Genomic DNA, 25,130 nt, shown 5'->3' on the forward strand with positions numbered 1-25,130 from the left:
TGTACAAACACCATGGGGCAAAATTGTTACCAGGAAACATGTTCTCATTATGGTAAGGATGGTAACTTGTGCATCTTTATCCTTGAATTTGAAGAGCAACAAAACCACCGCTAATATCCAGGATGTAAGGGGATTTGCAAACTAGCGGATATGGTTAATGTCCAAGCTCCTAAAGGACATTAGTGGTACCTGTGCCTTATCTTCATTGTCCCAAGATGTAATCGGGGTAAATTGCATCATCAAGTTATAAGAATGGACATGTAAGTATAAAAGTAAAGTAATATCTTTGGAATTGAGGAATATGAGCAAGGTAATTAGAAAAGAAAATGTCATCAGTCTTGCAGAGTCCTGACCGACAGAAGCTTTAATGCTCATTGCTGTTTTGGGCACCAAAGAGAAAGGGAAAGGCCTTGAGAACAGGGCTTCTGACGTTACTGTGGAGACAGGCTTAGGACGCATGGCACAGCTGGGGAGTAACTTAAGTAAACAGTCAGACTCGCTGCCAGTGCATCAATTTTGACTCATAGCAGCCTTCTACAACAGAATAGAACTGGGTTTCTGAGGCTGTACATCATTACAAGAGAAGAAAGCCTTTTTCTGAGAAAGCTTCTGGTGGGTTCGGACTGCTAACCACCAGAGCTTCTGAATAACATAATTGTATGCAATAAATGCTAAATTGATTGACATTTTCTGTGTGTACTATTGGAGAAAGGTGTTAATAGTATTGTCCAAATGATTAGGGAAGACAATTGAAAAATGGGTACTTTTAAATCCTGGTGGTGTTGTGGCTACACATTGGGCTGCTATCTTCAACGTCAGCAGTTTAAAATCACCAACTACTCTGGGAGAAAGATGATGCTTTTCCCTCCCATAAAGAGTTACAGTCTTTGAAACCCACAGGGGCAGTTCTACCCTATCCTATTGGGTCGCTATGAGTTGGAATCAACTCAGTGGCGGTGAATTGGGAGTTTTGGAAGCCTCGCAAAGGGGCTGCGATTTGTCTAGGCAGAGTGTAGTTTGGTTTGGTTTCCATGACAAGAAAGACCGTATAGATGAAAGACTGAAGGAGGATGCGGATGAGAACACAAAGCCAATGGTAAACTGAGGAAATAAAATTTGTTAATATGGGAAAGCACCAAATAAAAGGATGCTGGTAGGATGAAGCAAACTAAGGAAAAGAGGCCTCCAGAAAAGGCATGTGGCTATTCTACAAACTTGGCGGCTTCAAAAGCGGAATTCGATTTCGACAGGAGGGACAGATGACACTAGGTAGAAGAACTTCACACAGCGCATTGAAAGAATATATATAAATTCCAAAAGTCTAAGAGATGAGGTAGAAATATCTTCATCTTTCTTCTGGAGGATTTCACAGAGCTTTGGACAGGTGGATGCCATGGTAGGGTTTTGAAGGGGTGGTTTGCTGGGGAGTAAATCTATTAGCAAATGGATTCATTTGGAAATTAGGAAAACACCCACTTGATACCCACATAAAGACGGTGCTTAAAGATGCTGGATTAAGGAAATCTAGTGGTCTGTTTTGCCCTTTTTATGATTCTTTTTTCTGACAAGACCTGAATAATCTTCTACACTTATGAGCCTACCTTATGATTCTCCCTTACATGTCAGTAAACTAGACACAGTGCTGGAATATTATGTGGATATTAGGAAATAAGACCTCTGACTATTGTTCATGTTAAAATTAAAAAAATTAAAGTACTCCATGTTTTGTGAATAAAAGTTTACAATGACCGTATGTTGCTGGGTTTAAGTGGTATTTACAGTCTGCCTTTAGGCTTTATGTGAGTGGTTAGTCAACGAGTTCTCTGACCTTTGTTTTCTTGTAATGATTTTTATTCTTGCAGCATGATCAGGAAGGTTTGTTGAGCATGGCAAATGCAGGACCCAATACAAACGGTTCTCAGTTCTTTATCACAACAGTGCCAACTCCTCATTTGGATGGTAAACATGTGGTGTTTGGCCAAGTTATTAAAGGAATGGGTGTGGCAAGGATGCTGGAAAATATAGAAGTGGAAGGTGAAAAACCTGCCAAAGTAAGTAGAAAGTTAAAGTGAAATACACGTAGCTGTTCACTTAGGAACGTGTAAGCAAAACTATTAGGTGGTTTATTAGGCCAGGGGGAAATGTTGGCTTTCAATAAAAACCTGTTTTGTCACTTTTTTCTTTGAAACTTTTCTGGGATGGGAAGATTAGGGTAGTTTTAACTTTAGTCTTGGTGGGCTTTGACTAATGGCACAAGTCTTTATCTGTAAAACTTTGAATCTGTATGCGTAATAGTGTGTAGTAGGAAACAGGAAATGTAGGGCTTTGTGCTGTTAGTGGCAGTGGGTTAGCCTTGACCTTTGGTATTTAACTTATCTTGGCCTGTTTCCTCATCTTTGCTTAGATTACTGAAGAATTTAGATTACTACTAGAGATCTTTAGAGGCTAATTGGCAGAATCAAATAGGTCATAACACCACTCAACTTAATCAGGTTGTGAATGGGAGTTTGCTATTTAGTTACCTGTAGTAGGTAACTCCGTACAGGTAACTGAAAGTGAGTGTCTCATCTAAAGAAAGTTTCAGAGAAAATGATAACATCTTTTAGTCTGTGTCCACTGAGCTCTTGAATAGCAATAAAATACTTTTGTAAATAGTTACATTGTATCAGTTAGAAAGTTTATAAAAAGGACATAGTAATAGCAGTCCCTGAGTGGCCCAGATGATAAGTGCTTCACTACTCCCTGCAGAGTTGATAGTTCATACCTACTCTGAGTCACCTTGGAAAACATGCCTGGCAATCCTGCTTTTCAAAGTTCAGTTGTGAAAACCCTTGGAACACATTTCCTTGCTCCTTGAGATGGAATTGACCAATGACAACGTGGTAGTTCAAACTAATATAAATCTACTGTATATACTCGTGTATAGGCTGAGTTTTTCAGCACACTTTTAATGCAGTTTTTGGTAAAATTAGGTGCCTCGGTTAATATTCGGGTCGACTTATACTCGTATATATGGTAGTTTTAGAAGTGACTTGGATAATGATGTCGAATTTGAATAGCTTTTTGGAAAGAAAAAAAATTCCATTAATTTGATAGTACACTTCTACAATTTAGGATTATTTTTACAGTTGTGCATTATTGCAGAATGTGGAGAATTGAAAGAAGGGGATGATTGGGGGATATTCCCCAAAGATGGCTCTGGTGACAGTTATCCAGATTTCCCTGAGGACGCTGAGATAGACTTTAAAGATGTGAGTCCTTTTAGATTATTCATACTTTTTTGGCAATCTACCTTAATGATAAAACCATATTATGTACAGAAATCCAACATGTATCCTTTCTTTTGTACAGGTAGATAAAATCTTATTGATAACAGAGGACATAAAAAACATTGGAAACACTTTTTTTAAATCCCAGAACTGGGAGATGGCCATAAAGAAGTATGCCAAGGTTTTAAGGTAATAAAGTATTTTAACAATTCACTTTTAGAAATTAAAAAAAGACTATTAACAATTCAGAGTTGCCCATTACATTTTTGGAAAATTACTTAGAGTCCCCAGGTGTGCTAAAATAATTGTATTTCTTGTGCTGCTCCAACTTATTTTGAAAAACTTCCAAATTTAGACAAGTTGAAAGAATACATGTATATGCCATATACTTTATATTCTTGTATATTCACAAATATCTAACATGAGCTTTGTTTGATTATAGTTAAAAAGGAAGCTGGCAAATACCATAACACTTTACCACTCGAGATTTCTTCAGCATATATTTCTTACAGAATAGGGACACTGATATTCTCAATACCACTAATAGTTTCTTTTTGTGTGTGTGTAGAATAAACCATCTGTTTGTTTGCTTCTTTAAGATTACATTAAGGATAAGTATTTGTCAGGAGGACTTAGGTAGGTGATGTTGCAAGTTCCTTGTGACACCATACTTGAAGGGCACGTGCCAGCGTGGCTGACTGAGATTGAGCACTTGATTAAAGTGCCATCATCTAGATGTCTGTTAATAGCTGTAATGTGATGCTATGAGTCTGTGGAAATATCCAGTCCATAGCAATTTTTCACCTGGTGGTTTTATAGCATCATTGGCAGACCTTGCCTAAATCAGTTACCATTTTGATTGGTAGAGAACGGTTATTTTCTAATGTTAGCTTTCATTCTAGTCACTAGCTGGCATGCTTCTGTTTGAAAGATCCCTTGTTTTCCTCCTTTTGGTATTATGAACTCTGTAGAGTTCACTTTGCTAACGCTTGGAGTCATCATGACTTTGAATCAACAATGGCGCGGCGTTTGGATTGTTCAATTGTTGGGACATTCTCCAAACTGGTCTGTTGTTGTTAGGTGCCATCGAGTCATCCCCGACCCATAGTGATGCTATGCACAACAGAACGAAACACTGCATGCCTCTGTGCCATCCTCACGCTGTTTCTGTGCCTGAGCTTACTGATGCAGTCGCTGTGTCAATCCACCTCTGAGACCCTTCCTATCCTCTGCTCCTCCACGTTTACTAAGCATGAGGTCCTTCTCCAGAGACTGGACCTTTCTGATACTATGTCCAAAATATGTAAGAGAAGTCTTGGCATTCATACCTCTAAGGAGTACACTGGCTGCACTTTGATGCATTGGAGAATACCGTAGCTTGGGTTACATGCACCTTAGTCCTCAAAGTCATATCCTTCAGTACCAAAGAGGTCTTGTGCAGCAGATTTACCTAATGCTATACATCTTTTGACCTCTTGACTCCTGCTTCCATGAGCATTGATTGTAGATCCAAGCAAGATAAAATCCTTGACAACTTCAATCTTTTCTCCATTTATCACTGGTCCAGTTGTGAGGACTGAAGGCTACAATCCTTGATCTTTATCAGCGAGTGCTTTAAGGGCTCCTCACTTTGAGCAAACAAGGTTGTATCATCTGCATATCATAGATTGTTATTAAGCCTTCCTCTAACCCTGCTGCCACACTCTTCTTCATAATATCTGGCTTCTCTGATTTGCTCAATATACAGATTGAAAAAGTAGTGGGAGGATCCAACCCTGTCATACACCTTTCCTGAAACAGAACACCTTGTTCTGTTTTCACAAATGCCTCTTGATCCATGTATAAGTTCCTCAAGAGCACAATGAAGTGTTCTGGAATCCTATTTTTGTCAAGGTTATTCATTATTACGGTCCACACAGTCGAATGCCTTGATGTAGTCAATGAAACACAAGTAAACATCTGTCTGGTAAGCTCTGCTTTGAACCAAGATCCACCTGACATCAGTGATGATATTCCTTGTTCCATGTCTTCTAAATCTGGCCTGACTCCTTGACAGCTCCCTGTCAATGTACTGCTGCAACTGTTGTTCATCTTAAGCAGAATATATACTTGTATGCAGTATCAATGATATTGTTCTATAGTTTGAGCATTTGTTGGCCACCTTTCTTTGGAATGTGTACAAAAATGGATCTCTGTCAGTTGGCCAAGTCTGTGACTTCCAGATTTCCTGGACAGGCCAGTGAGTGTCCACTTCCACAGGCTTTATTCAACTCAGGTCACAGTAGTCGACTCCCCTCCAAGAAATTAGTTCCTCTTCAGTCACATTTCCAGTGCCCTGAGAGCGCATTCTCCACCACTATCTTCAACAGTGTTTTCTGCTTCCTTTGTATTTAGGCTTTCACTCTCTGACAGTGCTTCAAAGCTATGCCTAAGGTTTTCAGTGGCTTCTTCCCCTGAAGTTGGGAGCTGAGTCCTTAGTTGTCTCTTACGTGTGGAAGGTCCGCTGAAACCTCTTCACTTTGAGTGTCCCTGCCAGCATTGGGAGTAACCTGGGGCCTAGCTTCCAGCATTACAGTTAATACACAAGCCACCACAGTCTGACAAACTGAGACCAGTGATGGACTCCAGTCTATTAATAAACCATTATTCTTTCTGATGGCTCAGGGATGTCCAATAAAAGCCCCCACCGTGCCGTTCCTATATTCTTCTAACATGTTCTCATGAGTCTGAGCACTTACTTGTTTTTGACACAAGGTGTTTCAGGCTCGTACTTATCAGACTCCAGTTCTGGAATGAGTTTTTCCACAGAGCCCTCTTTTCTGTAGGGAATAGATTTTAGAAACCTAAGTGTGCACATTTTCTTCTGGGCTCTAGGGACTGTGCTGGTTTTGCCCAAATGCCACATCAGTGCTTCCCTTAACCTTTCTTCATTCCATATGGCGTGAGCCTTAGTTCCAAACATAATGTTGAAATACTTTCTAAAATGAGATTTGGGTCTTATAAATAGAAATGTGGTGTTCTTAGTGGGTGATTGGCCTTCTGAACACTTTGAAAAGCTGTTGGGAAAATAAAAACATTAAAAAAAATCATTTTTAATAAAAATATTGTGACCACGTTAATGCACTTGCATATCAGATTGCATAATATTTGACATAATTGAAGCTGAATACCTAGCATTACATGCTACTTTTATTAATGCTTTTCATAGGTATGTAGAAGGTTCAAAGGCTGTTCTTGAGAAAGCAGATAGAGCTAAGCTACAACCTATAGCTTTAAGCTGTGTGCTGAATATTGGAGCTTGTAAACTAAAGATGTCCAATTGGCAGGGAGCAGTGAATAGTTGCTTGGAGGTAAGTCAGTTTTTGAACTTTTGGAGAGAGTTCAGTTATGACAAAAATTTTAACAATCAGTTTTATATAATTAATAGATCATGTTAATTAATATCTCTGCAGATACTTTCCTTTTTCCTCAAAGCAGCCTTTGAGGAAATTCATTCAGTGCCTTAACATGTTAGCATTGAGCACATAATGTGTGTTAGGAATTGAAAGACAAAAGCCAGCACTGATGAAGAGCTTGAGTTGTGATGTCAGATGTTGCTACCTGCTTGCCTCTGGTTTTGTGTATGTTCTTAATTCTACTGAATTTCTTTATTTGCGTAAAATAAAAATACTGCCTTATGAAGTGGTAAGAATTACATAAGGTGTAAGGTGTTTCACATATAACTTAGTACGTTTTAAGCACTTAATAAATAAGAGTATAATTTAATAACAGAAGTATACCCTTAAGGAGCTTACAGGCTTAGAAGAGGGAGTCATTTTCAATTGAGGGTCAGCAGAAAGAGTAATACTGGAAGTCATCTAAAAGTCACCTCTCTGACTGGGAGACATACAGGAATACTAACTAAATTTGCTAGAAAAGTGGAGGCATTCCCTTCTTCAGACAGCAGAGGATCCTCTTCCCTAGGATAGATTTTATGTGGAAAAAGAAACTCCAAACCAGGGCTATGCCTAGTTGGTCTATGTACTTTGCACTTCAAGAGATGTTGTGAGCCCTCCTTGGACAGCCAGCCACCAGAGGCAGGGAGGGAGTTATGTGCGGACTTATGGGGTACACCTCCAGTTGTGTCAGTGCCATTGGTGTAATAAATTTGTAATGGTGGTGGGAAAAAAAAGAAAGATGTTATGTAAACAGAATATACCATTTTTAAAATGTTTCTAGGAGAAACCTGTCAATAGCTATTCATGTTCCTAAAAGCCTAGATTTCAAATACAATTTTTTATTCAAAATATGACCTCCCCCCTTTCTTCATTTTGAAGCCCTCTTGTACATTCTGTCAGTTAGGGTCCAGTCAAGACACATAGAGATTATACAGTAATTTGAACAGGGGATATAGCAGAGGAATGGAATGACGACGGATTGGCTAGTCCAGGGTAGAGAATTCTAAGAACATTAGGCGTACTAGGTATGTTGTATGTGTGTGTAAAATACATAAAATATAGTCACACTGATCGGACCCTGCTCCCTCCTGGTTGAGACCCAGACTTCGTTGAGGAGGCTTGGCTGGCTCCGTGAGGGCCAAGCAGCTCTTGAGGTGCCCTACCTCAAAGCGACTTGTTGGCAAGCTGCTCTTTCGAAGTTGCTGAGAGGAACACACTGTTCAGGGGTCTCTACCTAATATTGTACGAACTGGGAAAAGATGACCAGGTTTTAGGTCCATCATCACACAGTAGTTAAGTAGTAGAGGGTGGAATTGGAGCTAACAGGCAATAAAGTGAGAACTGGAACATACATTTGGTACTTAATATGTGCACATAAATACTAATTTTGCAATCTTTTATAGGCTCTTGAACTAGATCCAGCAAATACTAAGGCACTGTACCGCAGAGCTCAAGGGTGGCAAGGATTAAAAGAATACGATCAAGCACTGGTAAAATTTTGTTCTAAATGCTGAATTCTTAAAAATGGTTCTTCATAAATCATAAATAATTCTGAAAACACTTTTCTCCTCCAATTAAAAGGCTGATCTCAAGAAAGCTCAGGGGATAGCACCTGAAGATAAAGGTAAGTTGACAGTGTTTAAAGTGAGTTCGTTTGATCTTTTAAGAATTTATCCGGGGAGGAGATGAGCCAGTCAGGGTGCGATGCAACAATGATGAGAAATACAACCTTCCTCTAGTTCCTAAAGGTTTCCTCCCCGCTCCCACTATCATGACTCGAATTCTATCTTGCAAGTCTGGCTAGACCAGAGGAGGTACACTGGTACAGATAGGAACTGAAAATACAGGGAATCCAGGACGGATGAGCCCTATAGGACCAGTGGTGTGAGTGGCAAAACAGGGAGGGTAAAGGGAGAATGGGTAGGGAAGAGGGAACCGATTACATGGAACTGTGTGTGACCTCCTCCCTGGGGGACAGACAACCAAAAAGTGGATGAAGGGAGACGTCGGACAGGGCAGGATATGACAAAATACCCATTTATAAACTATCAAGGGCTCATGCGGGAGGGGGGAGCGGGGAGGGAGGGGAAAAATGAGGACCTAATGTCGGGGGTTTAAATGGAGAGAAAATGTTTTGAGAAACGATGTACAAATGCGCTTTACACAATTGATGTGTGTTTGGATTGGGATAACAGTTGTATGAGCCCCTAATAAAATGTTAAAAAAAAAAAAAAAGAAAGAAACAAATGGGGCTACCATGAGTCAGAACTGGCTCCACAGCTACTGTTTCCTTGCTGTGGTAGTGGTGGTGGTTTCTGCGTATATTGTCAGGAAAAAGGAAAATATTTATATAAAAAAACAAGAAAAGATAAACTTGTTATTACTACCAACTTTTGCAGATATAAAAGCCCAAGTTGAAGGAAATTTGTAAACATAATTAGTCTATAGATATATCCTGTAACTTTAAGACAAAACTTGCCAGAAATTGAATTGTTAAACTCTCAAAGATGATAAAGCAAGAAAACTAGGCGAGGGGGAAAGCCCAAAATACTAAAGTATAATTCTCTGTGAGGATTGACAAAGTAGAAAATAAACCTTATTTTATGACAACAAAAAAAAGAATTTATCCAGGGCAAGATATGACAAAATACCCATTTATAAACTATCAAGGGCTCATGAGGGAGGAGGGAGTGGGGAGGGAGGGGAAAAATGAGGACCTAATGCCGGGGGCTTAAGTGGAGAGGAAATGTTTTGAGAATGATGAGGGCAATGAATGTACAAGTGCGCTTTACACAATTGATGTGTGTATGGCTTGTGATAAGAGTTGTATGAGCCCCTAATAAAATGATTTAAAAAGAAAAAAAATGTACACTTACCTTTTATATAAAACTCTCATAAAAAAAAAAGAATTTATCCACAAGAGTCATTGTATCCATCCATTATATCAAGTACAGGTGTACATTTGTTGCTTTGGCACTTAAACTTTATTGTGAAACATATATCACAGAGGGCATGCAGTAGTGAAAAGGAGAGTTAAATTTTTTGCCTGGAAGCTCTAATTCTTTTCCAGAATGTAGTAATTTTTCTTAAATCCAATCACTATTTGTTCCATCGCATTATTTGAGATCTGGTTATATTTGTTATAATTCTAGTTGAAAACTCAGCACTGAGAGAGTATTCTTCTTTTTAATCATTTTATTGGGCGCTTGTACAACTCTAAACACAATCCATACATCCATCCATTGTATCAAGCACATTTGTATATTTGTTGCCGCCATCATTTTCAAAACATTTTCTTTCTACTTCAGCCCTTGGTATCAGCATTTTCCCCTCCCTCCCCAGCCTTCCCTCCCTTATGAACCCTTGATAATTTATAAATTATTATTTTTCCATATCTTGTACTGACGGATGTCTCCCGTCACCCACTTTTCTGTTGTCTGACCCCTGGGAGGGGGTTATAGACAGATCATTGTGATAGCTTCCCTGAGCGTATTCTTAATGTATTTAGGGCTTATTCCTTTGGCTGAATGACTTAAGGAGGAATCTACAGCAGAATTTAACCTTTAATTCTAACCTAGCATCCTAAAGACCAAAGGACACATATTTAAGGAATAACTGTAGACAGCTATGACAAAAATAAACCTCAATTTTCAATCAAGCCAACTGTTAATAGTGGCTCTGAATCTAGGTATTAAAAATTACCTTTGGTCAAAAAAAAAAAATTTACCTTTGGTCTTTTATGGCAACAGTTAAAGGAGAGACACTTTCTGCCCTATTTAGGGGAGCAGAATAAGACACATCTATATAATTGAGTTCTGTCACTTGATAGTCTTCTGAAATTAATATTTGTGATCTTTGTGTGTATAAAAGCGATTGTCTTTTTTCTATACTTTTTTGTTCATTGAACTCCATTACTTTATGGGAGAGGAACTTGGGAGTTACAATATTAAAATATAAACTAGTTTTAAAAAATATTCTGAAAAATAACCTTTTTATTTTACAGCTATCCAGGCCGAATTGCTGAAAGTCAAGCAAAAGATAAAGGCACAGAAAGACAAGGAGAAGGCAGCTTATGCAAAAATGTTCGCTTAATAAAAAATTGAATTTTGCTTAAATATTATGCATTGGCTGTATAAAGGCAGTAAGATTTAAGGGTGTTTTACTAATGTGTCCATAACATGTTTCTTTTTATGCTTTAGTTTCCCATTGTTTATTTTTTAGGAATACTTATTGATAAGGCCTCTTAATAAAAATTGTCACAAAGTCATTGTAAAGTTGATTTCTACAAAGAATGGTAAAGACACACACAGCCTTGTATAAAAGCTTACCTTTTTATATTCAGCGAAACCTCTGAGTGTAGGAATTCCATGGAATACCATGTTTTTCTTTGTCCTGCAAGTTTTCTGTCTCTAGAAGGATGTAGTTGCCACTTTTCTATTGCTGCATTTAGTGGAAAATGCTATTTTTTAAACATGTCTGTGAATAACACACATGAATGTCCAGATAACCACACGGTATCCATAGGAAATTAACATGAAGGCTTTGCAAACTTATAAAATGGGGCACAGCTTTTGTGAAATGTTTAAGTATTTTTCGTTTCTTTGACAAACCTATGCCTTACATAGGTTTGTGCTTTTGTAGACTTTATTGTCCGCCCCCCACCCCCAAACCTATGACACATCTCTGTGCTGTTTTATACTTAATGACAATACAAATACCTATCCATAAATTGTCTCAATGGCTGGCAAACTTTTGAGATGGAGCAGTCGGTATTGGCCCTCACAACAACTTAAAATTTCAGGAGTCACCATTATCTGGGTAATATCCTTTAAAATTTTTCTTCAGAGCAGTATGAATGTACCGAAAGAGCCAGAAGTGGTTCTAGAGCTGCAGTTTGTCGACCCCTGGTCTAGAATGTGGGTTGACAGACAATGTGCAGGACTGAAATATTTTGAGTTTTTTGTGGACCATTGGAAATTATAGATTCTGCAGTTGTAGTTTAAAATGGCCATAGGCAATCTGTAAACCTATGAGCACAGCTGTGTTTTAGTAAAATTTTAGTTATAAGAGTGTGGGCTATATGCTGATACTCTTCTAGAATTATATAAGTTTATGTTAGCACGTCAACTGTATATTACATCAATAATACCTTTTACTGTTGGGCCTAATCTGAACTAGCACCATAAAGATTCAAAAAATAGACTTTAAAACATTCATTTTATTAGGGGCTCTTCCAAATCTTTAAGAACACTTGTACATAGCAACATATCCAAAACAATTTCTACGTGAGCCCTTGTTATCAGCTCCTTTTTAAAACCAAAAAATGTGGGACAGTCTTTAGTACAAAACTTTGTTTCACTGATTTATTTTTTAAATATCCTAATTAAGACCCTCTGATACTTGGGAGCCTTTAAATATTGAAATTAATCTGTCATTTTAAAGAACATACTTTGAAATGTAATTCCAAATGATCGTGGTTGTAATTTACATTCCATTGTAAGCAGGTCCTCCTCCACCTTCGGGAACCACCCAGTTAATATTCTGACTTGGATCTTTAATGTCACATGTTTTACAGTGCACACAGTTCTGAGCATTGATCTGTAACCGAAATCCATCACCCTTTTCCAAAGGAACAAATTCATAAACTCCTGTAAAGTAAAAAGCACATTGAAGTTCCTAATTTAAAATGACAAATTATGGTCCCAGAATGGTAGTTAAAGAAACAAAATGTTTTCTGAATGTTTATCCATAGAAAATAACATTATCTTGGCTTGGTGTAAATTGTTGCTATTAATATGTCACGCATAATAGCAGGAATAATAGTATTTGGCTGAGTTGGTCTTATTAACAAGATCCCACTAGTTTTTTCTTTTAATCATTTTTTTTAGGGGCTCATACAACTCATCACAATTCATAAATATATCAATTGTGTATAGCACATTTGTACATTCATTGCCCTCATCATTCTCAAAACATTTCCTCTCCACTTAAGCCCCCGGCATTAGGTCCTCATTTTTCCCCTTCCTCCCAGCTTCCCCCTCCCTCATGAGCCCTTGATAATTTACAAATTGTTATTTTGTCATATCTTGCACTGTCCAACCCACTAGTCTTTGTGTTTCAATTAAATATATAATGTTTAAAAGATGTAAATGTTTGGGACTCAATGACCCTGTGTACAACTTTTATCAAACACTTCAAACGCCACCATCCTTATTGCATGTTTGAGCCCATCTGCAACCAGTCAGTTCATCTTGAGAGCCTTTACACTGATTCTCTGCTTTACACATACATAGCTCTCGGAAATACTCCATTATCTTTTCATTGCTTTTTCCACTAACTTTTTGAAGGGCCCTGATGTATATGAATATATAAAACAATCAGATCCAGTTCTTTAGTCTCACAAGGGCATAATCCATTGTGATGACATAACTTAAAATATAAGTCACACATTCTTCAGTGTTCATAAGACTTCCGTTATTCTAAGGGTATGTGGAAAATCATTTGGAGAATTGTCATCACCATTGTTTTGGCACTGCTAGTTTGGCTCTGTTACTGTCAGATATGCATTGGACCTGGACCATCTATTGCGAGATTGAGGGTTGAAACCCACCAGCCACTTGAAGGGAGAAAGGTCAGGCTGTCCAGTCCCAGAGGTTGTACAGCCCTGGGAAGCCTGGTTGGCTTGCAGGAGGTGGGATCCATTCCAATTCAGTGGTTTTGGTTTTTTTAATTGAGTAAGACTATAAATAAGCTTCCTTAAAGCAAGCTGGATCTATGGATCATTTAGAACTTAAAAATGAGAACAGTATAGAAAACATCTTTCTACAACCACATTTAAAAAAAATACAGATTATAACTACTGACCTGCAGGGCAGAATCGCTGCTCAGGGCCATCGTAGATCAACAGATTTTTATTTACAGGTACACTGTCATCCTTCAGGGTTAAATGGGCTGGCTGGTCATGTTCATGATTAGTACCACTCAGAGCCACAGATGATAAGAGGTCAAAACTGATCTGTCCATCAGGTTTTGGATACTCAATAGGTGTGCAATCCTTGGCTGGCTTTAGCTGATTGGCGTCCAAACCTTGTACAGTTTAAGGAAGTTATTTAATATGAGAGAAGACACTAATTTTAAAGTACTTCTTAAAATATAAATACTTGAAAGTTAAATTTAAGTGCTATGGCTTTAATCATAATTACAATAAGAGACTACAATATTTTTATAGGGATTTTTTACAAAAGATTTAAAACAATTACACTTTTCCATTCATGAATTTTAATAATTCCTAAAAGACAGCTATCAAATACATTTAAATTACCTTTATGTTGTAGAGTCCATGGCTCCATCCCTCGAAGTATCCAATAAAATATTCCAGTGTACATCATCCCTCCGTATAAGCCCAAGACTCCATGACAAGAAGGTCTTATATTTCTGACAGAATAGAGTTCTCTCCATACCCATGATTTCTTCAGATTCTCCTCATACTCACTTATGTGGAGTCCTTTATGCAAAACATGGTTTGTTAAGTGTGGAATGACTTCAGAAGGTGGAAATACTTGAGTGTTGTCTGAACAAACCTTAAGCTTTATACATACCTGTGTTTTTATTCTACATAAAACGGATGCTAAGTCTGAATAAGGAGTCCTTGAGTGGTGAAAACAGTTCATTGCTTTCCTGATGGCATTTTGAGCCTAGTCTTAGGAAGACAGGCTGGTGAGACTTCTGACAGGGGGCAGAGTACTCTGAAGCGGTTGTGTCCATACAATATCCACCCCATGGAAACTAACACCACTGCATATTCCCATAGCATCTTTTCAAATGCCTTGATGAAGAAACAACATGTTTTCCCCTCTATTTAAAAGAAAGTACTTACCTTTTGTTTTTGATTGAAGATTGTCATTAGTTACTTCCTTAAAAGTGGATTCAGCTGCCAACATTCCACTTTTCATTGCTGTGTGGGTACCTTTGATCTTGGGAACATTCATGAAACCAGGACTACAACCAATTAGTAAACCACCAGGGAAGGCCAGTTTTGGTATAGACTGAGGAAAAAAGGATCCAAAGTACAGTTGTTAGCTGAAAATAAACCTGTAAACTTTCTTCTGACATTATAGGGGAAGTTGGATGAGCATACATGGAACTAAAGGGAAAACAAGAGGAAGAACTTTGTTTTCTAAATAGAACAGTTATTTCCCCCTAAGACTGAGGAAAGACTGAAGTTGTCAATACTTTCCTTTTGCTTGGATTCAAATTCATTGCTCATGGATGCAGCAGTCAAGAAATCAAGTGGCAGTGCATTGGGCAAATCTGTACAAGACCTCTTTAAAGAAGAGCAAGCATGTCACTTGGAAGACTAAAGTGGGTGTGACCCAAGCCGCAGTATTTCTCATTCACCTCATGTGCCTGTGAAAGTGGACAGTGAATACTGAATATCGAAATTACAGAATATTGAAAATACGGACTTCCACAAAAAGATATAAATTCATCTTGGAAGTATAGCCAGAATGCTCCTTAGAAGTGAGATGACAAAACTTCATCTCGTGTACTTAGGACATGTTATCAGGAGATAGTCCCTGTTAAAGCATATCATGTTTGGTAGAGAGGGTCAGTGTAAAAGAGAAAGGCTGTCAAAGATAGACTAATATAGTGGCTATAGCACGAAGCTCAAACCGGGCCAGCCACTGTTGCTTTCTGTTGTACATAAGGTCACTGTACAGAACCAGCTTGATGGCAACCAACAGTAGGAAAGAGTGAATTAGGGACTACTACTTTGTAGCAAATGAATTATGACTAATGAGAAGTGATTCTACAACAGAAGTGAGGGAAAGTGTTATTTCAAGAATCTAGTGAATATATATTTTATTAATTATTGAATTATTTTATGGTGTTATAGGTTATTAGGACAGTCATAATGCACTTAGCATTTTAAAGGGTATCTGATATTTTTCTAAGAGATGTTTAAATCAAGCAATCCAATTTTCAAGTTAGCCCCATAGTCTTTGAATTTCAATACAGAAAAGACATTTTTATTTTATACAGATGATCTCTTAAGGTAAAACAGATTAGGCAGCTTGCTCCAAATCATTTAGTCTAAGTTTTAGTACCAACATTTAAAGATCCACATCTTTCCTGTCTATTCCTAGTCACAACAATACTACCAGCTTTTAACATAGTTATCTAGATCTTGCTTCTTGTTAGAAGTCTGGGGTTGTAGTGATTGGTGGGTTGCTCTCTGCAAAGTCAGCAGTTTGAAACCACCAGGTGTTGAAAGGGAAAAAGACACGTCTTTCTACTCCCATAAAGAATTATTAGTCTCGGAGGAGAGTTACGATGGCACCCAGGTAGAATCACCCACCCAGTCCTCCTGTTGTTAGATCAGAAAATTATAAGGTAAGGAGGCCAATATTGGGAGGCTGGGTGCTAAAAATAGATTCAGTGTACTGGGATCTGGTTCAGACCACCCTCCCCACCCAACCCTGTGATTTACAGCCACACAGCGATTTGAAAACTTGCTGAAATGCTCTAAGTTCACAGTGTCCGCCGAGGGCTATGCTAATCCCTCACCAGGTCCAGCAGGGCAGCATCTCCTACCCCTTCCTACACTCAAGATCCCAGACCCACAGCGAACAGTAATTTCCCCTGGCTGCTGTGTAAAGGTGGTCATAATCCCAGGCTTGTGTGGAGCCTCTGAGAACTTGCCACAAGACCTCACACCATAGTTACCCACCCTGCTGCTGCATTCTCTCTTGGGCTTTGTATCCTCCCTCCTCAGGCAGCAATAGAGTGACTACATCGGCCATCCCCTTTTCCACTCTCCCCAGCTGTGTGTGAGCATGGCTAAGGATATATAATTAGACACTAATTTTCAGCAACTGAAGAGCCCCTGGGATATTTGCCTGTGACAGAAGACAGAATCCCTGCAGCACAGCCTCCACAGCTGTGCAGGAGTGACTCATGAGTGCAGCCAGGGGAGAATTCAGATCTAGTCAGTCCCAAACACACTCAGCTGATCTGGGTCCCCCTTCCCTGGGGACATCATGACACAGTCCAGTACCAGGGTCCCTCACAAGCCATTATAAAAATTAAAAAACAAATGCTTACAATTTCAGGTTGTGTTCCTTTGTGTGACTTTGAATGTAAGCCTCCAGAAACCTGGTCTTGGTTCATTAGCATAATATTAACATAACAAGTGGCACCGGACTCTTAATTCCCAAAGCACAGAGGATTTTAACACAGCAAAACAGGAAAAGTCAGGGGCTGAAAGCCGCAGCCCAAGCCAAAAACTGGCACTACCAGTTTTGGGTACAACAGAATCTTTAAAAGACTGAAAATTGTGGCCAGACAGTCCAGACCAGGCCTGTTCCCATGCTGCGGCCCGCCCCAACCCTTCCCAGCAGCATATGTACAGTTGCTGGCCTCAGTCCACCCTCCAGGTCCCAATCCTCGCCGGCCACTGAGTCACCATCGCCGCGGCACCTGGCCTACACAGGAGCCTAACCTAACACCATAGTAGTGGGTCACAGGAAGTCCCTGAAATCATTCTTACCAGTCACACAGAGGAAGAGCTCAGGGCCCCTCAGTCTCCTTGAAATAGAGCACCCAGTCCTTCCAAAATGAAATGCAGACAGCAACATACCTCAACAGTTTCAACAAGAAAACCAGAAAAGCAAAATGCAACAGCAAAAGTTCTAAACTTCAAAACACTCATAGAAGAAACAGACATTGAAATGCAACGAAAAGAAATCTTCAGAATAATACTTGGAGTACAGGACATGAGGGAAGAAAGGCAGAGTAAGGACGCAATAACAGAATAAGGACGCAATAACTATCTCCAGGACCGGGAGATAGTTATAAAGGTCAGCAGACAGACTTGGAACTATGCATGCTTTTTTGGGGGGATTTTGCTAGTTTTTTTCCTCTTTTTATTCAATCTTTTGTTTTGTCTCTGTTATTGTTCTTTTGCCTAACTATATAAGATAGGCATGGGAAGCAAGCCTGAGTAGTAAGCAATGGGACCGATGGTTCAGGAGGGACTTCAGGGTAGGAGCTGAGGAAGGGGGAGCTGATGCACTGATTGACCTATAACCCACCCTGCTCCCCCACCCCACCCCTATGGGGACAAACAACAGAAACGTGGGTGAAGGGAAACAGTAGTTGTTGTAAAATATGAAAATAATATTAATTTATCATTTATCAAGGGGTCATGAGGGTGGGAGGCAGGGAGGAAGGGACAAAGGGGAGTTGATGCCAAGGACTCTGTTTAGAAAATGATAATGGCAACATGTGTACAAAATAGGAAAGAAAGAAAAAATAGTTAAAAAAAAGGAATTAATAGACTCAAAACCCCACAGGGGGCAGTTCTGCCTTGTGCTATAAGGTCCTTATGAATTGGAATTAACTTTATGACAGTGAATTTGGGGTTTTTTTGGTATTGCTCATTTAATTGGTACTAACAGACTAATTGGTGAGATTTTAAACATATGAGGGGGAACCCCCCCAAACTGGAATGTTTCTCAAAGCTATGTATTTACATTTTTTTTACAAAAAAATCCTTCAAAGTAGTCTCCATTATACTTATATATTTTTGAAATCTGTGATTCCATTCTTGGAAACATTTTCATCTGTTTGGATGGCTGACAGCACCTCCCTTGTTTGTTTTTTCACTTCTTCTACGTTGCTGTTCTTTCATGTCCCTCTTCATTCACGGAAACAAAAAGAAGTTGCAAGGAGTGAGGTTGGGTGAGTAAGGTGTGTGGGGCAAGAGAGGCAGACGGTTTTTTTGCCCAAAACTGGTGCACTGAGATGGCTGCATGAACAGATCGTGGATACAAAACCAGTCCTCCGTCTGCTACGAATTAGGCCTTTTTTGCCGCACCCTGTTATGCTATCTTTCCAGAACCTCTAAGTAGAAAGCTTGATTATCAGTCTGACCAGGTGCAAGGAACTTGAAATACACTATGAGTTGACATTTTTGTCTGTTCGGGAAGTTGATGGACGTTCCAGAATGATTTGTCATCAAATGACATTTCACCTTTTTTGAAACTTGTGGTTACTTGTCCACTTGAGTTTTTCCCATAGTACTCTCCTTGTAAGCTGTGTTCAACATCACAACAGTTTCTGTGAGATTTTGCCCGAGGAGGAAACAAAACACTGTTCTCTTAAATCAGCCATCACAAAAAACTGTGGTAAACTGAGGACTTGGTAGAAAAGCATTTGACCTTATTTCTATGCTTGCAACCACAGCATAGAAAACTAGTCCTGTTTTGAGAAAGATCTCCATTATTCTGAGACAGAAATGTTGCCACAGAGAAAGTTTCTAGGCTGCATATTGGGCCCCCTGCAATAGCCCTCCACTAAGGAACAGTCTTAAAGGAGCTATGATAATAGATGGATCATTTCTGTGTCTGGCTATTTCACGATACTTGAAGGTTAATCTGTAGGTAAAAGCCATCAGGTTCTATAACCAACCCATAGTAAAATGTAGCAAACTCTGTTTTGACCTACTGATCAGAGCTTACTATCCCTGCGGAGGGCTCAGGGGGGTCGAGGTCAACTAGCAGTAGATCAAGACGCTCACTCACCTCATTGACTGTTTGTTACATTGCCTGTGGATTATGTTATACATTAACTGTCTGACGTGCATGCTGTATGAAAGATCTGTGTAAAGCCCATTATACACACCCACTGGAAAATACATTCACTCCCTCAGTCCTGACACGGGATGAGGAGCTCCTGTGCTCCCTGATCTGTCTTCACAATCGACAAGTCGCTCCTGATGACCTGTTCGAGTGTTGGGGACCCCTGCACCCCAACAAAAAGTGAGGTCAAACGAAACTGCTTTTACAAAAAAATTCACTGTGATCAGAGAGAACCTTCCCAGGCGACACCACTGGGTGCACTAACTCAGAGCGAATTGCTCCATGCTTGCCTAGAGGGAAAAATGCGTACTAGGAAATCTCTGCCCAGCAGAGCTTTCTCAGCGTTTTTTTGGGGTGCCCCTGAAATAAGCATTTAAGGGTAAAAGCTTAACAGAGGCCACTTAAAACATACATATTACTAGGCACTTGGGATTAATTATCTCTGCTGAAATGAAATTTGTCTTCCAAGTTTCCTGATAGCTAAGCAATAAAGGAAAATACCTTAGGTCACATAGTTTTTATTGTTTTGTTAAAACCAACAAACCGATAAAAAGGACCAAGCATTTATCTCTAGAAACTAATATATTCTTAAAACTAAACTTATGGTATAATTTATTTAATCGGTCATTGTGTAACATGTAGCCATATGTCTTAAATTTTACAGACTTGAAACATTCAAGTAAACTTGTGCTGCTTAAGGAGTCTCATAAAGCTAGACAAGTATTTAAAATAGTTCTATAAACACTAGTTGCTCTTCTTAATTCCTTAAATTCTTTTCCTATGAGATAATTTTCATTCTTTAACTTTTACATTATATTTTCCAATGCTGAATTAATAATATAGAAAAAATGGAAAGAGTTACCTGAAAACCACCTTCATTGAGAGCTCTGGCTCCATAGGCAATTCTTTTTCCACCTTCCAATGTTGGCTGAATGCTGGGATGGTGTTTCCACCTCTGGAATTCTCTAAATGGGCTCAGGTATGGATTTTGATAGTCCAGACCAACCTTCAAAATTTTATATTTAAATATATTTTTATTTCAAATTAAATTAAGCTAAGATATAAACAAATGGAAAATAATAAGTCTACTGACTTATCAATTACCTCATTATCTGACATTTTGCATTTTTAACTGGACTAAAAAAATCTGATTATTTTTTGTATTAAACATTTTGTGCATTAAACACCATACATCTAGCAGGGACGGGTGCCAAAGTGTAAGAAGAGAGTAATGCTGACTGGGATGGTTAAAGTTAGGTCTCAACTTGGCTGGACCATGATTCTCAGTAGTTTAGCAGTTACACATGATGCAATTTGGCATGTATATTATGATGTAATCATCCTCCAATTTGTAACTTGATGTGGTCATCCTCCATTTTCACATGATACTGGTTTTTCACATAATGACTAGTCTTTTTGTAACCTAGCCATGCGTGTAAGTTAAATCTGTTGTACTTATAGTACTTGGAGAAATATATATTATAAGTCAAATTTAATGGAATAATATAATAAAATATTTGGAAATTAAAGTCAAAATTAGAAAAATCTCTATAGGTAAGTGTTTCAGATTTTGATTCTGCAAAAGGATTTATAATTTAATAATCATTTTTCAATACCAACTAATAATCTATGCTACAGGATACAAAATGAAAGAACAGGGTGTAATCATAATTGGGAAAAAAGAAGAGAGGCAATATAAAATAATGCATTTCCAGTATATTTCCAAAGTGTTTACATTAATAACTAAACATTAAAAAAAATAAAGGTTATTGAAATAAGTATACAAAAGTGGCAAACAAAACATGATGGGAAGTGAAAACATACCCAAAATGCATACATTTACATATATATATGTCTAACCTGGCATTAAAATATAAAGCTACCACCAATTGCAAGATACAAAATTTTAAGTGTTACAGTTTTCCCATTCTTTGCACTGTTCAAGATTTAAGTTACTGCAAGGTTGTCAGTGACTAAGAAAGGACAAATTGCTTACATATCTAAAAGTGCTGATTTTATTTTTATGGCCATGACAGCTTGCTGGAGCGGAAATGGGTTTTGAAGTCAGGCAGGTTCAGGTGCGAATACTGGTTTTTATCATTTGATGCTGCTGTGATTTTCATAACAACCCAATGTGGTAAGAGTACAATGTCCTATGTGATTTCCTAGACTCTAATCTTTACAGGAGCTGACTGCCAGGCCTTTCCTCCCACAGAGCACTGAGTAAGTTTGAACCGCCAACCTGTGTGTTAGCAGACCCGGGCTCAACCATTACGACACCAAGACTCCTTTTCATCATTTAGTATGTATATTTAGGAATGTGCTTAACTTTTTGAAGCTCAGTTTTCTCATGAGTAAAATAAGGATATACTTATTTCATAGGATTCGCACAAAACGTACTTAGAAATCTTAGGAAACCCTCTAGAAGAGTGCCTTGCATGTGTACTTCTTATTACTGTAGCCATGTGGGTGTAAGTACATAATGTACTCATTGACAGTAATAGCCATATATTGGTAAAATTAGCTTTACATGAAAAGCATTTGACTTCCTCCATATTAAAACCCTCTGTTTTATTATACCAATTTTGACTCTCATAGCAAAACTTTCCTTATGGGGGATAAAACTTACCACAAAGCCAAGAGCGACCATGGGTTCACCTTCATTTAAATGATAGAGAAAAGATCCTCCGTAAGTATGCCTGTCCAAGGGCCAGCCAACCGTGTGGTCTACTCTTCCAGGTTTCCACTTCTTTTCATCAATAATCCATAACTGAAAAGAAAAGGCCTGGAGTATTACTTGAATGTTTTATGTCACCACAATACATAAAACATGTTAAAAGTTAGATTTCATTTGTGAAAATTACAAATTAAGAAACTCATCAGAAACACACCAAGGAGTGCTTTGAATATAACTGAATTATACTCAGTCAATGACGAGGTCAGAACAGAGTTCATTAGCGGTTTTACTAGGGTCGGGAGGTGAAGGAAGAAGGAAGAGGGAGTCATTGCTTCCTGGGCACTCAGATGCTGCTGAGAGCGATGGACATATTTAGAAACTGCGAGTGGTGATTGTGGTACATGATGAATGTAGTTAATGTTGCTGAACTGTTCATATAAAAATGTTGACATGGCAAATGCTTTATTAGAGATGTAGTCACCACAGTTTAAACAATAATTCCCTCCCCATACAATGGATCAGAAAGCAGATTTTGGCTTCATATCAGTTTTAAAAAACAGAAAGCAAAATGAAGTGGCTACTTCCAGGGAGTTAAAAAAAAAAAAAAGAATTCAAGGGTCTGAGTGGCCAATATTCAATATTTTTCAAAGAAGGGAGCAGATTTTTAATACAACCATCTCTCATCCCCACCTATTTGGCACCTTATGATCAAGATATTGGCTTTCATAAAACTAAACCAAACCTCCACAAAGGTGTTTTAAAACAAACATGTTACAGACAAAAAATCATTCTACATTAACTGTTTCTGAATTAACATATCAGTTAATCTTTTAAACAAAAAATGAAAGAGATACTTGGGTTCATTTTGAGAAGGAGAGTAATTAGTGGTTGAGATTATGGGGAACACAGGTACCAAAATTATGTTAGGACTAATAGAAGTAGGGTGATGCCAAGGTTATTCAGAAGACTACAGTTTGCCATTCGTAGTTGAGTGGGTATATGAGGGCTGGAGAAAGGCAAAGCATGAGAAACATCTGTTATGTAGTCTGTTACAAGTTCGTTTATCTAGAACAGCTATTTAAATTCTTTGAGCCTGCTTCCTCACCATAAAAACACAGGATTATAATATATATTAAAAACATAAAAGTCAGAAAACAACTCTTTAAGGCATTAATCAGATTCTGAAATTGGTGAGCCTTGCATATGATTTTAAGAAGGTATTGATTAAAAAAAGAAAAGAAGGTATCGATGACACAAGGAAAAGTTCTTTAGTTCTGGTAATGTTCTTTACCTTGTCCTGAGTGACAGCTGCATGGGTATATTTCACCTTTTAGAATTAACCAAATGGTAAATTAAACTTAAGAAACATTACTTTACAGTATGTATGTCATACATCAATAAAACAGCTTACTTTAACCTAGCTCTTCCCCCAAATGAAACAAACTGTTCATCCTGTTTTTCAGATGGGTATAATTTAAAGAATGTAAACAATTTCTATCTGGAAATCAAGATACCTCTTTTAGTCCAATTCCATAGGTTTGGGGATTACAATCAGCTCTCAAATCAAACGTCTTATATAGTTGCTTAGCTAGATGTCCATGGCAACCTTCTGCAAAAATTGTGACTTTGGCATGTAGTTCTAGTCCTCTTTCAAATGTGGTCTATAAAAGAAAAATCATTTTTGAAATATTGAATTGTAATATTTGACAATTAAAATATATTCATATTCAGGTAATTTTTAAATTGAAATGATTAAAGCACAGAAACAAATAAAACAAATTTTTACTATTGAATCCATTTTAGATGCACCCTCGTGGTGTAGTGGTTATGCGTTGGGCTGTGATACACATGGCTGGCAGTTCAAAAACAGCAGCAGCTCCGCAAGAGAAAGACTGGGTTTTCTACTCCTGTAAACAGTTACAGCCTTGGACACCCACAGGGTGGTCACTGTGAGACAGCACTGACTTGACAGCAGTGGAGTCAATCCATTCTGACTCATAATTACTCTATAGGACAGAGTAGTTAGATGATTTTCAAGATGATAAATTTTTATGGGAGCAGACTCATTTTTCCGTCAGGGAGTTGCTGGTGGGTTTGAACTACTGACTTTGTGGTTAGCATCCCAATGCTTAACCCACTGCATCACTGGTGCTGCTTAGGTATAGAGTCATTGTGTATGGGCGGGATCAGAAATAAAAGTAGGAGTACTGCTGTAAATGACTTTAATTTTTAATAATATAGTGTGTCATAATACAGGAGTAGGAGTACTGCTGTAAATGAATTTAATTTTTAATAATATACTGTGTCATAATTTTAATAATACACTGTGTCATAATTTTCCCTTCACATGCAGTTGGTCAGTTGGTCACAAGGGCAGTTCCACCCTGTGCTACAGGGCTGCTGAGTCAGATGATAGTGAGTCTGGGGTTATGTTTGTATAAATTTAAAACGTAAAATGTGCAAAAAAGAATTACCCAAAAACGAATATAAAGTGACATTTGAAACACAAATCACTAATAATAGCTTTCTTGGGATAATTCCTAAATTTCATGAATAACTAGCTCAATAGAGCTGTTTCCCAAAGTGGGCAATACCACCCACTAGGGGGCGCTGGCACCACTCTGTTGTTTGTTGTTGGATGCCCATTGTGTGTTCCTACTGGTGGAGACCCAAACCAATCTGTCTTGGAAGAAGGACTGCTAGAGTGCTTCTTGGAAGCAAGGATGGTGACCCTTTGTCTCATACACTTTGGACATGTTCTCAGGAGAGGCCAGTCCCTGGAGAAGGACATCATACTTGGGAAAGTGGACGGGCAGCAAAAAAGAAGAAACACCCTTGACAAGATGGACTGATATAGCGACTACGACAGTGGGCTCAGCATAGGATCCATTGTAAGGATGGAGCAGGAGCAGACAGTGTTTCGTTCTCTTGTGCACAAGGTCGCTATGAGTCGCTTGACGGCACCTAACGACAATAACACATCCTCTTAACACTAATGAGACCATACTAAACATATTCTTCAGCTACTTGGTTTTTCTTTCACTTTAATTTTATTTGTTTCTTACTCTTGACCTTATAGTAGAAAACAGAAATGTATTTGGGGGGG

General features: G+C 38.4%; 2 protein-coding genes across 2 annotated transcripts in view; one reads left to right on the forward strand and one right to left on the reverse strand.

Annotated features, from left to right (window-relative positions):
* The window catches only part of PPID (peptidylprolyl isomerase D), a 15,969-nt gene extending 4,996 nt beyond the window's left edge, over positions 1-10,973 (forward strand). The window contains exons 4-10 of the mRNA XM_004708739.4: positions 1,863-2,051; positions 3,129-3,251; positions 3,352-3,458; positions 6,478-6,619; positions 8,110-8,196; positions 8,288-8,330; positions 10,710-10,973. Coding sequence (XP_004708796.1) covers positions 1,863-2,051; positions 3,129-3,251; positions 3,352-3,458; positions 6,478-6,619; positions 8,110-8,196; positions 8,288-8,330; positions 10,710-10,798 — 780 coding nt within the window. The 3' untranslated portion in view covers positions 10,799-10,973. The remainder of the gene's footprint in view (positions 1-1,862; positions 2,052-3,128; positions 3,252-3,351; positions 3,459-6,477; positions 6,620-8,109; positions 8,197-8,287; positions 8,331-10,709) is intronic.
* A 931-nt stretch (positions 10,974-11,904) lies between these two features.
* The window catches only part of ETFDH (electron transfer flavoprotein dehydrogenase), a 48,602-nt gene continuing 35,376 nt past the window's right edge, over positions 11,905-25,130 (reverse strand). Inside the window, exons 7-13 of the mRNA XM_004708737.2 lie at positions 23,539-23,685; positions 21,977-22,117; positions 20,210-20,353; positions 14,583-14,751; positions 14,028-14,210; positions 13,571-13,792; positions 11,905-12,354 (exon numbers count right to left, since the gene is read on the reverse strand). Of these exons, the coding sequence (XP_004708794.1) occupies positions 12,191-12,354; positions 13,571-13,792; positions 14,028-14,210; positions 14,583-14,751; positions 20,210-20,353; positions 21,977-22,117; positions 23,539-23,685 (1,170 nt within the window). The 3' untranslated portion in view covers positions 11,905-12,190. The remainder of the gene's footprint in view (positions 12,355-13,570; positions 13,793-14,027; positions 14,211-14,582; positions 14,752-20,209; positions 20,354-21,976; positions 22,118-23,538; positions 23,686-25,130) is intronic.

This window comes from Echinops telfairi, unplaced genomic scaffold (genome assembly GCF_000313985.2).
Source record: "Echinops telfairi isolate 266 unplaced genomic scaffold, ASM31398v2 ScPeMD7_5868;HRSCAF=6743_0, whole genome shotgun sequence".
In the NCBI taxonomy this organism is placed as follows: Eukaryota; Metazoa; Chordata; class Mammalia; order Afrosoricida; family Tenrecidae; genus Echinops; species Echinops telfairi.